The 16,858-nt window shown below is 38.9% G+C and overlaps 1 protein-coding gene across 1 annotated transcript; it reads left to right on the top strand.

The window, feature by feature from the left end:
• Nucleotides 1-453: 453 nt before the first annotated feature.
• LOC101851425 (dehydrodolichyl diphosphate synthase complex subunit nus1) lies at nt 454-16,483 on the top strand. Its single transcript, XM_005103274.3, has 5 exons — nt 454-844; nt 4,643-4,777; nt 5,180-5,338; nt 7,554-7,653; nt 10,218-16,483. Exons 1-5 carry the CDS (start codon nt 565-567, stop codon nt 10,306-10,308), a joined length of 765 nt encoding a protein of 254 aa, XP_005103331.1. The 5' UTR covers nt 454-564; the 3' UTR covers nt 10,309-16,483.
• Nucleotides 16,484-16,858: the final 375 nt, after the last annotated feature.

The raw sequence follows: 16,858 nt of genomic DNA, 5'->3' as shown, positions 1-16,858 counted from the left end.
CACACACACACACACACACACACACACACACACACACACACACACTTTCACACGCGAGTATGCTTACACACATGCGTACACATAAACGCACATACATTGATTTTTTTTTGAGTATTTATTTTAAAGAGGTTGTATATTATTGTATTTCTCAAACACAGCTGACAAGTGGGCGTGGTCTCCCAGGGAAAGGAAATAGAGGGGGAAACTTGTGTGAACCAATGAAATTACAACATCTGTCTGATACATTCTATGCAGAAGTTTAATGGAAAATATAATCAATATATATTATTCAGAATAAATGTCTTCAGGCATCAAGACTATACTTTTTAATACTTCTGTCTCCGCGAATAATTTTAAACTTCCATTTTGCCTTCTACCTTTGAAATTTACACAAATAGCTGACCCACTGATATTATCTCCGTGTCTTCTTTTACGGAAGTTGTTGCATCTACTGCCGGTTCGCGACAGTCGGCACGAGTGGTTTCCTTCCAGTTTGTTTGGGTTGAACTATGAACCATTTCGTCAGATACTGGTCGTTGTGCTGAAGGGAAAACTAATACGAAGATGAGGACAATACTGCTGAGACTAGTGCATTATTTGATAGCACTTGGAGAGTTTCTGAGATACCTGGTACTTTTTGCCCCTTCTCAAGCATTTGTATTTGCCCGAAAATCTGCGCAGACACCTTTATCCATACAGTCGGATTCAAAATCACTGAAGAAGTTACCGTCGCATGTTGGGTTACTTGTTGCTGAGGATGACTTCTCATTCAAAGACCTGGCTAACATGATTGTTTGGTCTGTCTCTCTTGGGATCTCATACCTTACTATCTATGATATAAACGGTGAGTGTATCACACTGTCTTATTTGTCATTGATTGTAATTGTAGATCTAGAGTCTAGAGATCTAGTCTAGAATCTAGATTAGTCTACCCCCGGGGCGATGGTACTGACTGAAGCATCTTTAGGAGGTAATTCCCAAAGGTTGGACATTAACCATGTTCTTATGCATACGTTCCATTACTACTGTTAGCCTAAAACTAAAAGCGTACAATTTTGTCTGTGGCTGTGGGCAGTAGAGAGAGAGGAGTAGCGCGAGAACCTCCGGTCAAAACAAAATGGCGACCCGCGTAGTTCGGCTCGATTTGAAAAGTGAAATAGCCGTAGCGTCTTTGTAGACGACCAAATTAATTTACTTTTGTGTTTTCACATCATTTTTAAACTTTGTTTTGGTCAATTTGATCGTCCACACCGATGGCGATAGACAGTATTCAGAAAGAGAAAGAGAGAAGAGGGGAGGAGTAGATCTTGCGAGAACTTTCGGGCAAAACAAAATGGCGACCCTCGTGGTTATGCTCGATTCAAAAAGGGAAATAGCCATAGCATCTTTGTACACAATCAAATGCTTACTTTTGTGCTATAACGTCATTTTTTCTTTGCTTTTATCCGTTTGATGATCCACACTGATAGAAAGTATTCCGAAATTAAGCAAAACAGGTCTTGTTTCACACCGGGTGAGAATAGCCTACGGTGGAAGTCTCACCCAGGGTGAGAGGTCGATCGTAATTTTATTCTCACCCGGGGTGAGGAATAGCCACTTCCAATTGTAAATGGACTGATTTATCAATGTCATGCTAACTGCCTGAACTGCAACAGGGAACTGCTGCTTTTTCTTTCCTAATCCTTATATTAAATTTGTAACTGGTATATTTTTACTTTTAAATTTCCCCCCCACACAGATACTCTGATCGATATGAAGGCTAAACTGCAATAATTTTTGCTGCAGAACACACGTGTGGCCTCTAAAACCCTTGCAAATCAATTGTTTTCATGTAAATATCAATCCCCATTGAACATTTCATTTGCCAAAGGCCATCTCTATTCTCACCCCGGGTGAAAATAGCGCAGGCGAGTCTTTTGGCTATTCTCACGCGGTGTGCATTCACCGTTATAGCCTAGATCTAGGCCAACCAATTTTGCGTCCACCCTGAACCACAGAATTCTACACTGTGATAACAGAAAAATTGTAAAATTCTGTGCTGTGAACAAACATTCCATTACTACTGTTAGCCTAAAAGCGTACAATTTTGTCTGTGGGCAGTGGAGAGAGAGAGAGGGGAGTAGCGCGAGAACTTCTGGGCAAAACAAAATGGCGACTCGCTTAGTTCGGCTCGATTCGGAAAGTTAAATAGCCATAGCATCTTTGTAGACGACCAAATTAATTTACTTTTGTGTTTTAACATAATTTTAAAACTTTGTTTTGGTCAATTTGATCCCACACCGATAGACAGTATTCAGAAAGAGACAGAGAGAGAGAAGAGGGGAGGAGTAGATCTTGCGAGAACTTCCGGGCAAAACAAAATGGCGACCCGCGTAGTTCGGCTCGATTCGAAAAGTGAAATAGCCGTAGCATCTTTGTAGACAGTCAAATTAGCTTACGTTTGTGCTATAACGTTATTTTTTCTTTGCTTTTATCCATTTCATCATCCACACCGATAGAAAGTATTCCGAAATTAGGAAAAACAGGTCTTGTTTCACACCGGGTGAGAATAGCCAACGGTGGCAAGTCTCACCCGGGGTGAGAGGTCGATAGTATTTTAATTCTCACCCCGGGTGAGGATAGCTTTTGCTAAATCATCAAATCATTGTGAAATTCAGGGGGGCATGCCCCCCTGAAACCCGCCCCCGTTTCTTTTTAGGTCAGGGGGGCATCATGTTACTAACTCCAATTTTTCTCCATCTCTATCTCTCAAGGAAATCCCCCTAAAATTTTTTAAATATAGAAAAGTGGTTCAATGTAGAATGTACATATACAGAAATTCATGAGGAAATATTCATTTCATAAATAAAAAATTTATGGGAGATAGAGTGGGGTCACCACTGAGCCGCCTTGGTTCTTGGGATTTCCCCACACAGGGGCTTATTTACCTGCTGCATTGAATGGGTTAAAGCCTAGTTTTATTATCGAAAACGATACACTAATTTTTAAATTGTTTTGTTGTGCACTCCTACTTTGCTTTTTTCTACAGCCTATAATACTGACCCACTGTTGTATTATTATAAATTTATTCTGCATAGGGTGCAATGGTTTTGTTTGCCACTATGAAAAAATTTGTCCCTAAGAGGTGGGTCAAACGTTCACGGTGCGTTTCTCTAAATCAAAGTTTCTGTTTCTTTACATTTATTTATAAAATAACCCCCCCCGGGGCAGTGCCACTGACTGTAGTGTCTTTGGGCCATTCCCAAAGGGGGGACATTTCTCGTTCAAGCATAGTAGAATTGTAAATGGGCTGATTCATCATGTCACACTCATAACTGTGGCTGATCTACAACAGGGAACTGCTGCTTTTTCTTTCCTAATCCTTACTATTGTCATTTTTCCTTTACTTCTTTTGTATGTTTGTCGCACTCTTTTGGCCTGCTATTTCCGGGGTGACTTGATAGTCGAAGCAGACTTTGTGCTGTTGAAGCTAGAGAGGTGAACAGAGTAAGTCTGATTCCCTGTAAAGACTTCTCTGTTGACACCCACCCCTTGGCGCTCATATGACCTTATGCAGTTGCGAGGGCCGTAAAACCCTCTCTACTAAAAAAAGAAAAAAGAAAATTATAAAATTTTCTTCTACCTGTTTTGTTCTCACAGGGTTAGCTTTTTTTATTTTTGTCTGATTGGTAAAGTCAAACCTCGTTACCGCTTACCTTGGGACAAGTATGAAGTTGGCGGTGCAGTGGGGCTGGCTGTACAGCGAGGTTTTCATGTCCTCTGTTAAATACACATGCCATGCATATGTAGCACCGACTGCCCAATGTAAGGAACTTGTTTACCAATCACTTGATGAAGTAATGCGTTATAATCTCCCTTTGATCTGTCACTTAGACTTGAGCGAGAGTCCTCACTAAATAAAAACCCCACAGCCAGCCTGTAGTAAGTTATTTTGGGCTGATATTTAGCGACGCCATATATTTTGACGGAGGCTGAGATAGCTGGATTCCTTTAATTCTAGCTTCTTCAGGTGACTTAAAATTCAATTCCAATTTTCTAAAAAATATTGACCAAGGCCTAAAGATAGCATCTCATAATCAGCGCTTCATATGTGACGTGAAATTTGTTGCTTTTGTAATGACAAGTATGTTTTATTCTAATAGTACTCTTCTACATGGTAAGCCTTGTTGTATTGTCTTTGTTTGCCGTACACTACATCACTGTAGAGCCATCTATATTGTCTGAAGTCTACAAGACTAATTAAGACGGGAGGGGGGGGGGGAGGTGTGATGGATGGCGAAGGCCCAAATTGGCGAAAAGTGTTTGATCTAGGCCAAACTCGTAGAGGGTGAAATTGAAATATTGTCAAGTGACCTCCCAGTGGATGTGCCATGTACGGCGTGTGTAGTTCTGGTGGGCAGTTCACTGGTGGTAATGGGGTAAATTTGCAGTTAATAAGGGCCGCACAGCCGAGACAGTTTGCGGATGGCGGTGTAAAGGCGCCAATACTATTGTTTTTAGTAGATAGGCTGGGGTGGCGGTACACAACGAGATTTGACTGTACCTGATGTCTGCATGTGGTTAAGCTTGGTCTATCTATCCCTTTAAAAAGATGGGTTAATCATTATGTTGTGACACTTTATTATAAACATGGATTTTGCAGGTGAAATAAAGCGCAACAGTTTGTTGCTACAGAGAAACATTGATGAAAGTAAGGAGCATGTGATGGGCCACGACAGCTCCCATTACGATATCCAGTTATTTTCATCTTCTCATCCTCTTGTTCATCGTTCAACAGGTTTGTTATTATTATAATTGTTACAGTTGCAACAAATGTTGAAACCTCTGAATTACTAAAAATGTTACTGTTGGAATCTGAGAGATGTAGGTGTAAAGGGGCTATGGCAATATACATTTTAAATAACCTTTTATATGACTTAAGCAGCAGGACTTGAATAAAGAATACACAAGTCAAGCTTGCTTTTTTTTTTACTACTTATAATTCTTGCATTGTTTGTATATAAGTAAAGATGTCCTTGTGTACAGAAAACATGACATTTTGTCCCTTGAATCGAGTGCTCAAGATCTGTTCCTCTTGGACTTTTAAAGAGTTTGCCTCTGTGTATATTATTATTATTATTATAGCAGGATTATTCAGCCTTTACAAGAAAAAAAATTCATTGCTTTTTTCCTTCCTCAGGTACTTCAAAATCTCGTCACTGTTGCGTTCATTTACTTTGTGTGGAAGATGGTCAGAGGAAAATTGTCAATATGTCTCGGCACCTAAGTGACTTGGTGTGTCGTGGCAGCTATAGTCTTCAAGATATACAACCCTGCAATGTTGATAGCTTTTTTCAAGGTAAGTTATTAAAAGGAATGAGACTGAAGTCTTCTTTGCAATGTGTTCATCTTTTCCGAAATGTCCTAGAAGGTTTGTATTTTTGCTTTTGTGTGAGACTTGAACATTCAATTGTGGTGCAGGACTGGTTGTTAGCCCTCACAGTAGTAGTGGTAAAGTAGAGCATAGAACATGAGTTGTGCTAGAAATGGGACTTTTATTGGTGTTTCATTGTAGTGTTTTAAATTAAATTAGCCATTTATTTGGCGTGAATCAAACCCCAATGAAATTCATACTATTTGTAATCAGAAATTTAAGAAACTTTTATTCCATGTAACAAGTGTTCTTGACCCTTAAAGTGATTAGGAGTTGTCTAGGCATAGACTTTACAGAAATGTTAAAACGGCAGTTTGATGGAAAAAAAAGGAAAGGGAGCAATTGTCATTGGTGTCAGCACTAATTTTGATAAAATAGCTGTTAAAGGTAAATTTGAAAGTAGTGAAGACGGTATAATATGACTCACTGAAGTGTTCAACAGCCTCAATGAGTGTAATATGAGTTTGAGTCTAGTTCTATAACTGAGAGTGAGGAGGAGTTACACTCACAGACTGGAACATGGCCCATCTTCATCTCTTTTGCATTAAAAAATATCTGGTGCTGAAATCAATTAACTAACTTCATTCAAGAGCTGAATTTGTTCTGTAGGAAGTAACAGTTTTATAATAGACAAATAGTATTCAGTCAATTTTCCTTCCCCTTCAGAATATAACACGGCCTTTAGAAATGACATGTCATGGCTACAATACAGCAGTAGTAGTTGGGGTATATATGTCACGACTGTCACAGTGGGGGTGAAAAAGATGACAGTTCCAGATCCATCATTGCCCTGATGAGGATGTTATAATTTCCTTGGAAAAAAACGTTTTATTCTCCCAATTCCTAAGTTCTGAGTTGGTAAATAGGTAGGACTACTTGAAAATACAGTAAAACACGGATAGCTCAAATTTGTCGGGACCGACCTCTTCTGTAGAGTGAGGGATCTGTAGTTCAAGGGATATCGTACAAAGATAAAGAGGGAAAAAAAGGGACTGCAGGCACAGTTCAACAGATGCGTGATTTCGAGTCTTCTGTTTAACCTATCTGTGTTATATACTGCATATTCTTGGGGGAAAAGTCTTGGCATTGGTACATTTCCTGTTCACATTCCTCGCTGGCAATTATAGCCCATTTGTTCAACTCCTGGTATTCACATATTGATTCTTTTGCTTATAATGGAAGTTAACATAAGGGATCTGTCTGGAAAAGACAGTTCTGACACACTTTGATCACTAGAAATGGAAACAAGGCTTCAGCTTATGTGAGGGATTGTTTTTATTATATCCAGATCTACCTTTCAGGAAATGCAGTGAGAAAAATAATCTGTGTGCACCCCAGGGTTTTGGCTAGTTTGGATGTTTGTGCTGCACTTTCTACCAGCTTGTAATTGTCGGGTTGGACAGGAAAAGGTATTTTTGCCTGACTGAGGCAAAAATAGATTTGTGTCACGACGCTGTGGAATCAGGCGCCTGTCAATTTTTGGGCATGTGGAGTTATTGGTATCAGCTTAAAGCATATTCCTTTGTCTTGGTTGGGGTGCAAAAATTACCCATTTATCCTGAATAGAAGTTAAGATATTTTCGATTTAAGAATGTGAGGGTTATTTGGTTTCAGAAGTAAAATTAACCCCCCCCAGAAATGATCCCCAAAGTTTGGTGACTTCCATAGTTTGAGAGTCCTCAGTATCTAAAAATGTAATTTTTTTAGCCTCTAGTAAAAACATTCCTGTAAAATCCTCTCAGAAATATCTGTTATAATGAACATAAAAGTAAAAGGTGATGAGTGCCCCCCCAAACCCCCCCCCCCCAAAAAAAAACCACACACAGAGACATCCACCATGAAAAGAATGCAACATTTGTTCCCTCTTCATCGAACACACCTTTTCAAAAAAAAACCAACAACCCAACAACACAAAACCCCTTAAAAATTGCAAAACCGGACGAAAAATGCCTTTTTCTTTGATTTCATTATTTTGATGAGCGTCTGATTTCACCACAATACCTCACATTTTATTAGTTTGTTGGAGTTTTTTTCTGCTATTTGTCCCTTATAAGTTTTATAGAATAAAACCTTTAATAATAAGCATCGTATGAACTCTTGCACGAGTGATAATTATGATTTTTGATATTTTGCATCTCAGAATCAATGCAGTTTCCTGACCCTGAGTTATGTGTAAAATTTGGGAATGTCGACAGCCTGCTTGGATATCTGCCATGGCAAGTTCGGCTTACAGAATTCATGTAAGTCTTTTGTCAAATGTCTAACCGTTTTTGAAACTCTGTCATACCTGCTCTAATGGTCACCTGTCCGAAACAATCACCTGTACAAAGGACTGTTTCCCCATTTACCCCGTTACATAATATTATGACCCTATCTGAGACGTCCTCCTAGGACGACCACTTTTCTCATGGATGATGATGGATGGCCGTCTAGGACAATTTTAACGGTATTAGAAAAAAAATTACTCTGGTTCTATTATTTTTCTTTTTGAAAATTCCTGGCTGTTTTAGTAGGGGACACATTTTTCTGTGTCTTACTGGAGAGGGATGTGTTGTCAAATATGATCTTTGTCTGTGCTAAGATATGTGTAAGAATATTCCCATCTCTCTTCAAAAGCAGATGGGTGGTTGGCGGGTGCTCTAGTGTGGTTTGCTCCTTCTTTCCTATCCAACATCTATCGTCTTTATCTCCCCTCCTTCTTTTTTATGTTTGTTACTCCCTTGTAACACCTCTAGTCTTCTGGCGCTCATATGACCTTATGCAGTTGCGAGCGCCGTAAAACCTCTACTAAAACAGAAAACAGCAAATGTTGTTTGTTCTGTAGAAGCTTTCATGTGTGCTGAAAAATAAGAAGAATTTGGGATTAACAAGAGCTTTCTTGATTCTCCTTTTTTTTAAAGCTTTATTTATTCCTTTAATGGAATATGATAGTCACAGTTGAAAATTTGGAGTAATGAGAGAACTGAGACTCATTCGCATTCGATGAGTTGATAATGGAACATGTGATGGCCAAACCATCAAACCAAACTGCACTGGTCATTTCATTGATGGGCTGATGCAAGTGATTTTAGCGTGTTATAAAGAAATCTGTCCTCTCATCTTCCCAGCTTTTTTTGTTGTTGTTGTTGTTGTTGTGATGCATCCCTCTGAGTATGAGTAGAGTCTGACAAGCAAGGTCAAATCAAAGCAGTCTACCCTCCAGCTGATCTAAGATGTCGATTTTTGTTTTGTTTTGGGGGGGGGGGGGGAATTATTAAAATATGTGTAATAATCAATTCTAATCCACTCCTCACCATTTTCCTTTACACACTCACACAAACCTTAATCCATTCATTTAATTATTTTTATTTCGGGGGGGGGGGGGGGGGTGCCCACAGTGTGTATTTTGTGTAGTCTTGGTGTGTGTGTGTGTGCCTACTGTTACAGGAAGCGTCTCAAGTCTTGGAGGCAGCGAAGGTGGTTGAGGTGTGTGTGTGCTGCATCTGATTTTTACGATGGCAAGTTTTAGTTATGAACGCTTGACACCCAAAACTTTGGCTGCTGACCAATTGTATATTGTGTACCGTACTGGTTTATTTTTTATAATACAGTGGAGTCCACTTATAACGAGTCCGGAAAAAACGAGAAGTCTGTTATAAAGACACTTTTCTAAAACCCCGGTTTTTTTTCTCCTCTTTACCTTTGTAAATAAAATACTGCTATTGCGCTATCAGACAAACATGAGAGTCGGTTGTAGCGGAATATTGCTGCTGCTGTGCACAGTGCATAGGCCAATTTTACATAAAATAAAACCTCGCCAGTTGAGAAATTTGTAGGTGATCTTGCGAAACAAAGAAAAGGAGAGCCCATGTGCGTCAATAATGAAGGCCGGAGCAACTGAGAAGGGAGGGTGTGGCATGCGCAGACAAGCAAAACGCATCGTGTGATATGCCAGCGTAAGCCTAGTTTAGATTATCAAGGCCTACCATGCCTCTCACTTCTCCGATGCGGGGATGGAGAGGTCACAGCAATGTGATGGACGGAGCAAATGTGCGACGTGTGCAAGCAGACAGAATGCACCACAGGGTGTGGTGGGGTGGGGGAAAACACAGCGGGTGAGTTAGCCCAGAGTCCTTCCTTTCTGGTCGCCAACGCCGAGTTGTCAGTCCACATCGCTAGATCTAGCGCTGGAGAAAGAAACCTGATTCGATTTTTGATCAAGTAAGACCTAGAGGTCATGTTGAAACAAAATCGTCATCAGGGGAGATGGCAAAAGGAAATACACAGAACACCAAACTCATAGATTAGGCCTACTTTACAGTTTCCCTTGAACTTATTACTGGATCCCTTATAGCGAGAATCCTGCTATAACGGACATTTTGCTCCGGTCCCCTCCCTCTCGTTATAACAGGATTCCACTGTATAATGGTTTTATTGGCCATTCTTCTCTCCTCCCCCCCCCTTGTAGCAAGTATTTGAAAAAGTATTTTTAAATTCATTATGAGAAATTATTTCATCAGCATCATTCTGCAAGCACCTAAGTTATTTTTTTCTAACTGTTCTGAAAATTGAAAAAACAAAAGAGTGTGTCCAAATTAGTATTTTAAATTAAAATCTAGGAAGGAGATAATAAAACAACTTTCCAAAAAAAATATATTGGTAAAATGTCCCTTGGTGATTTATTGAAGTAATGGCTTTATTTTAGAAAGCCCCAGAAATTGATTTGGAGCAATTGTGAAAGATGCTGGCTAAAACAATGTTTCCTTTTGTAACGTTTTCATCAACCTCATCCATTTTCCTGATGTTTTTTTTTTCCCCTCTCCAGATCTCTACCATCCCACAAAGGTATATCGTACAAGTCATTCCTGTCTTCCATCGTTCAGTTTGGCAACACTGCTCAGCGTTTTGGCAAGTAGTTTGAAGCTGTTCATCGTCTGTCAGTCAAGAGTGATCTAAGTGAAGATAACAAATATTTGGTTTAAATGCTGTTGATGTGATAGTGCCATTGTGTTGTGATGCACATGTTTTTAGGGGACTATAGAACAAGCTGGTGTGAGGATTTTGTTGTTTGTCCAAGTGAAAGGCCTGTGGTGTTTAATGGTCTTGTCTGTGGCAGTGAGGTATGTAAGAAATATATACGAAAAATTGCAACAAGGAGCTGATTATAGTGCAGAAAATTTCTCTATTCAATGCAAATGGTCATTATACAATCTATCCATATTCTAATTTTTTATTTTGTAGTCGATGATTGTTTGAACTTGTAAAGGCTATCATCATGTACTCATAGATTACCCCCGCCCCTCACCCATATGTAACTTATTTTATAGACAGAATTTCACCACTGTCAGTGTAACCAGAGAGCTGTGTACTTTTATAAAGTCAAGTAGAATGCTTATCTGAGAAAAGTTGTATAGTTTGACATTTATTTACACTTCTATGTGTAAACCAGGATTCTGAGTGCAGATCATTTGCATTATTTTAAGAGAATGTGTGTTTGAGAAATTATGAGGTATGTTAAACCATAGTTCAATCCTTTTTAAATGTGAATTGTATGATGTGCTTTAAAGTAAGCTCGAGTGAACTGTTTTTGTCACCCTCAATATCCAATAGTTACTTAACAGCTTCTGTTTGGCAGTGCCAGTATCATATACCATGTCAAAAACTACATGTCATTTGTCTTTTTTTGTGTGGGAAGGATCCATTCCAAGGTTCTTTTTTTATAGTCTCTTTTGTCTCTGAAAAGTTTAGCAGGTATCCTGCATGTGACCTTTGGTACCTGGGTACTGAGCAAAACAAAGTCCTGTTGATGGTGAATATATCTTGTATGTTTAATGTGTCCAGTTGTCACCTGCACAGGGACATTGACCTCTACTGTCAGGGTCCAGGTGTTTTCTGGCCAGTGATAAACAGACATGTAGCCGAGCGCCATTGGACAGTCACTTTCTGCAACATGTTTCATGAAAGTGTAAAGCACCAAGTGTAAATTCTCAACAGTGCCTGTTATTTTGCTGTGTACAGCATGTTTTCCTGAAGAATGCATAGGTTTATGTCTACAACAGTTGCTGACACTTGGTTGAGACAACCTCTGACTGCAGTTACATTACTTAATTGCAGTGTATGCTAAGAATAGTAATTTTTCCCAAAAGCTTTGTGGGCCAACAGTTCTCCTTTTACTCTTGGCGAAAAGAGGTCTGATTGTTAAAGATAAATTTGTTCTTGCCAAGTGGCAACTTTAGTGTGTTAAAGGCTCCGTGATGTAACATAAGAAATTGTTGGCAGAATTTGGAGGAAAAGAAAAAGCAGAAAACTCAATCAAGTGGTTGTCGAATGTGCTGCGAAGTGAAGCGTAAAGCTGTAAGCGAATATTGTCAACTATGATCAAAGTTGGTGAAAGAGAAATGTATACAGGTAGAGGGATTTAGTAATGGAGATAAATGTTGAGATTGAAGAATTGGCTTGATCGTTGAATGATGAGGAAGAAATCTGAGTATATTTTATGTGTGCTGTTCGTTTTATCCCGAGGCGGGTACAACTAGCAGGTGGATTTTTTAAAAAAAAGTGATTTAGAAATAACAGTGGGAAGAGCTATGTCAAATATCATCGTGGCATGTGCAGTGTGTGGAACAAAAAAATGTTCTCTGCTGGTTTGTGGTGCTGTTGGTGCTAGTCCCGTTGTGTGAACACTTTTCCTTTCTCTCCTTGTGCTTTTGGGTTTGATGTTGAACGTTCTCTTGCCTTAGTCCCGTTTGTCATTTGTCCCATGTGTGAGAACAGGGATTCCGGAATATTTATGTTTACTTACATGACATGTCTAATACCCTCACTCCTTTAAAATGCATAGATAATATATATATTATGTGTGTATGTGTTTGCGCATATAGTGGAGTCCACTTAAACTGAAATCCATGGGACCGCCAGATTTTCTTGGGTTTAGACAAATTGCTCAAATATCAAAGACAAAATCAGGGATTCCATTTTCTTTCGGCTTACTGCTGTTTTCGGATATCTGTGTCTGATTTAAGTGGACTCCATTGTATCTTTTAATAAAATAAATATGTAAGTTAAATTAAATATGTTGATTCCAAATGTTGATTTATTCAATTGTAGCCATTTTCTTGTTTCCTGTGAATTTCGCACAAGAATCCGTGATGGATTGTCTGAACAGTGAGTGACTGTCTTTCTACTTCTTGTTCTCAAAACACACACTTAAATACAAGAACAAAAAATGCAAAGGAAAGTAGAAAGTCTTTTTTTTTTGTGTGTGTGTAGAGATCAGTATCCCAAATATTTCCGTGGGTAGTTCAAGAGTTGCCAGGGCTGTCGATGAGTGAGAAGTTCTTGTACCCGTGTCTAACAATGACAGCTGGAGAGAATGGAGCACATTCAGCTCATAATTAATAAGATACTTATTCTGATATCTTTCCCTCAAATCAAAATTGTCCTTCCCCATGACAGGGAGTTAGATTTCAAGATTGAGTCAGATGGGCTTCAGTATGACATGAATAAATTCCATTTGTCTCATATTTTTTAGTGTTAAGTATTATTGATTACTGTTAAAGTTAAATGAGGTGGACAAGCATAGCATGATTTGAGCAGGAGATACAGGGGTATGAATGTTCTCTTGATGAAAGGGCTGGAAACTTAAACTGGCGTCTCAGATTCCTGTGCCTATAGCTGACATGATGTTTTTTCTGCTTAATATGCCAGTGAGGATTTAGAAATCTGTATCTTAGATTATCCATATAACCTATTCTTCTGTTTTGTCTGTCTGTCAATTAAGAGAAGTGGCTGTTCCAATGGTTTTTTTTCTAGATTTAAACTGTAACTTTTGTTACTTTGATGGGGGAAACTGTTGTGATCTTTAGGTAGCTTCTATTACATTGATTTTGAAACCAAAGCTTATGTCAATGTTTTTGGGGTTTTGGATTATTTTTTCTGTTGGTGTTTCTAATAATTCTAAAATGCTGAAAGGAATGCTAGATTTTATACGAAATGAAGTTACCTGTGACAAAAGTTTCATGGTTCAGACTTATGTTAAAACCTGTTGCTCCTGAAAATAATTTTTCTCCTCACGGCATAGGGACATGTAAAATACTGTACAAATACAAGAAGGGTTGCTTTGTCCGGTATTAGCTCTTGGCAGATCAAATGCGAGATTTTCCTCTTATTGACTTATTTCTAAATGTAGGCTCCCTTTAATTTTTTTTGCGCCTTTTCAATGCAAATTGATTTACATATATTTAATTTGAAGTATGCAGTGCTCTGGAGTCAATGAATCCTGTAATTCTATGAGGAAAGTTTTTCCTGAGTCCATGAAGAATGCTTTGTGTGAGATATATTATATTTGTAACTTTCGTCACTTCGTCTTAAGTTTGCTTTTTGCTCGTACCCTGTGACAGTTTGTGTCCATCGGGCTGAAAGTGGAAGAGAATGGCTTCTGAATGTATGATTGAAATAGAATGCTATATTCTGAAACGAGACACTTCCAATGATGAAACAAATTGTAGACAACAGTGTGTTTCATGTCTAATCCAGTGATGATTGTTTCCCCTGAATCTTTGTCCAATTTTATTATACTTCTTTAACCCTGGCCTGTCTTGACAAGTGGCTACATCAGTTGACTCCTCAAGAGGGTTTGGCATTTTGTCATGTTATAGAAAACAAAAAGATTTTTTGTGTTTCTTAAAATTAGTTCCCTATTGACTGGGCTTTCAAGATTTGTCAGAATATCAATGCACGCATTATCGTGGAAGGAAGAACGAGTTGGTCGACTGAAAAGAAACAAACATTCTGTCAAGCAAGGCAGACCTCATCTAGTGTCACTGGTTGCAAGTTTTGTCTGCAAAGAGCAGTTTGTTTTGTTGTTCTGGTTTGTCGTTTACTTGTGTTATGTTGTCCATGTAGTTGCTGGAGGCTATGAAGACTAATAGTGAAAAGACATGGCCTGACTCTTGAAATCACTTTGAACCAGTGTTTCCCTTGATGTTTCAGACTATTTTCACATTGTGCTTTGGTGTTACTTAGGGGTACAGTGCACATCTTTCACTCCATGGTCTTCCAGTTGCGCCCTCTTTCCTATTCAAATGTCTGTCCTCCTTATCTCTCCTCTTATTTTTTTCTTTGTATACTACTCTCTTATAAGCACCTCTAATCTTTGGCGCTGGCACTTTTAATATAACCTATTTATGGTGCCATACATAAAACTTTTTCTAAGATTAAAATGGCCTGTCTCTGTCAACTGGGTCAAATGCTTTCTCCAGATCCTCAAACGCACACATTGTCCAGATCTCTGCTGTGTTCTGAAGCTTTTTAACAAATGTGTTTCTGTGCAAAGATGACGCTGCACATGCTCTTTCTTTCCTAAATCCAAATGATCCTTTGCTTCAGTTTCAATCTACTATGTGTCTTTCTCTATGTCTTAGGAAGTTTGGCATACATGTATCTGACATGGCTAAATATTTATATTGATTTGCACTGGGGTCTCATTCATAGCCCACTGTAGTAATGATGTCAACGTCTTTTGATTCGAGAATGGGGTGAATATGTAGCTTGGTGATTTGATGTGATGGATAGGACGGAAGCCTAAATATATGGAGAGCTCATATGTACTGGCTAACTCAGTGACTGGGGAAATAAAAATGTCTATATTACATATATATATGCAAATTCACATTGTGATAAGGAACATTGACATGGCCTGTTCTGAGGCTGTCTCAATTGTTCTCTCTTTTTCTTTTCTTTTGTCATTTTGTCTCTCTTTTTGGGGAAGAAAGTATCTGTGGAGTTCAGCTGGCAGTTGATTGGGCATCTGGTAACATCCTCACCTAATTGTTTTCTTTGTCAGCGTTCCTATCCTCATCCCTTGTGCCTGTTGGAATATCTGGAACTTGTACTGTCTCGTTGCATGCTGTCACATTTGTCATGATGGCTGTTGACTGTGTTCATGCTGTTGGCAGGCAGACTCATACAAAAGGCAATGTAAACATCAATAAGAAAAATATGGAGTTGTCACATGAGAATTTCAGTTGAACCATCCTCATTTTGTTTGTTATGTCTGTGTTATGAGTAAAGCACAGAGGATCATTGCGTGAAGTACCGGTATCGAGTAATCTTGGAACTTGATGAACTTCATATGTTGTAAAACGGTTTGGGTCAGTGGCATTCCATGATCTCTTCTCTATTTCTTAATGTGTGACTCGTTGGACTATGCCATAAAGGCGCTTGGCTGTGGCACACAGGAGACCTGAGTATGATTCTCAAGTAAGGAGAATTTTTAACAAGTACTGCAGTATTTCTGCTGGGATGCAATGCTATCCCTCTCAGCCCAGGTTGGCCCTGACAGGCAGGGTCAAAGCCCGCCTTCTAAATGTTTTTTTTTTTATAAAGAAGAAACAATTCTTGCAATGCCCCGCTTTTGTATGTATGCTATGCTATTGTGGATGGTTTGTGGAAGTCTGCTTCTGTTTAATATGAGCTGTTGAGACATGGCAAAATCTTGTCTTACTTGTTCAGAACACAGGTTGCATATGCTCATGGTAAATGTGTGTGGGTGATGGTTAACTAAAAGATATTGTTTTATTTTTGCCTTTTTTTTGGTTTCTTTTTTCATTGTGAATTATTGATATGATTTACGGTACTCCATGCATAAAGTATAGGCGTGTATTTCGAATCATAGCCGTAGCCACGTGGGACAAAGCGCATGTCTGTGACCAAGTTCCACTGGCCTCGTGCCTTCTGCTACGATTGTATTGTTCATGTCCAGCTTTTGAGCCCCGATATGCGTGGCTGAACACTGCGAGTGTGAGATTCATTCTCATTTGTAATGGTTTCCCGGAGGTTGTATCACTTTGTATAAGTTCCATGTCAAGTTGTTGAGTTTGTGAAAATATTAAGCACAGGAGACATTACGTAGCATACTGTTATTGTTAGGATAATCAGACTGGCTTTAAATAAGTTAACAGTTGGCTGTAGTTACTGTAAAATTGACATTTAATGCACACACCTTCACAAAAACAATTATTTTGCCAATGTATACTTGCGAGAGGTAGTGTGAAAGTCACTCTCCTCAAATAAAAGCAATGTTAAAACCAACATGTCTCGTGTCTGGCATGGCTTTGTTTGATACCGTAGTATAAATAATTATGTACGGTACTAAAAAATTGTCTTTCTTCTTATTTGGGACAAACTATTTTATAGTAGATTATGCTCTACATCTTTCTCCCATCACTCTGTACTATATGTGTCGTTTTTAATAATATGATTGCAGGTTGCGAGCGCCGCAAAACCCTCTACTAAAACTAAAAAATGATTGCAGGTGGTTTGCGGGTGCTACTGGCAGGTCCTACTTTTTAAATTTCCCGCTGTTGTTTCTGTCTGTCTTTCTTTTTCCCAGCATTAAATGGCCATTATTGTGTCAATGTGCCTCTCTTAACTCATAACAAACAGTAATGTGTGAGTGGTTGGCGG

Source organism: Aplysia californica, unplaced genomic scaffold (genome assembly GCF_000002075.1).
Source record: "Aplysia californica isolate F4 #8 unplaced genomic scaffold, AplCal3.0 scaffold00366, whole genome shotgun sequence".
NCBI lineage: Eukaryota > Metazoa > Mollusca > Gastropoda > Aplysiida > Aplysiidae > Aplysia > Aplysia californica.
Note: the sequence above shows the minus strand (reverse complement) of the source record. Positions and strands in the feature narration are given on the sequence as shown.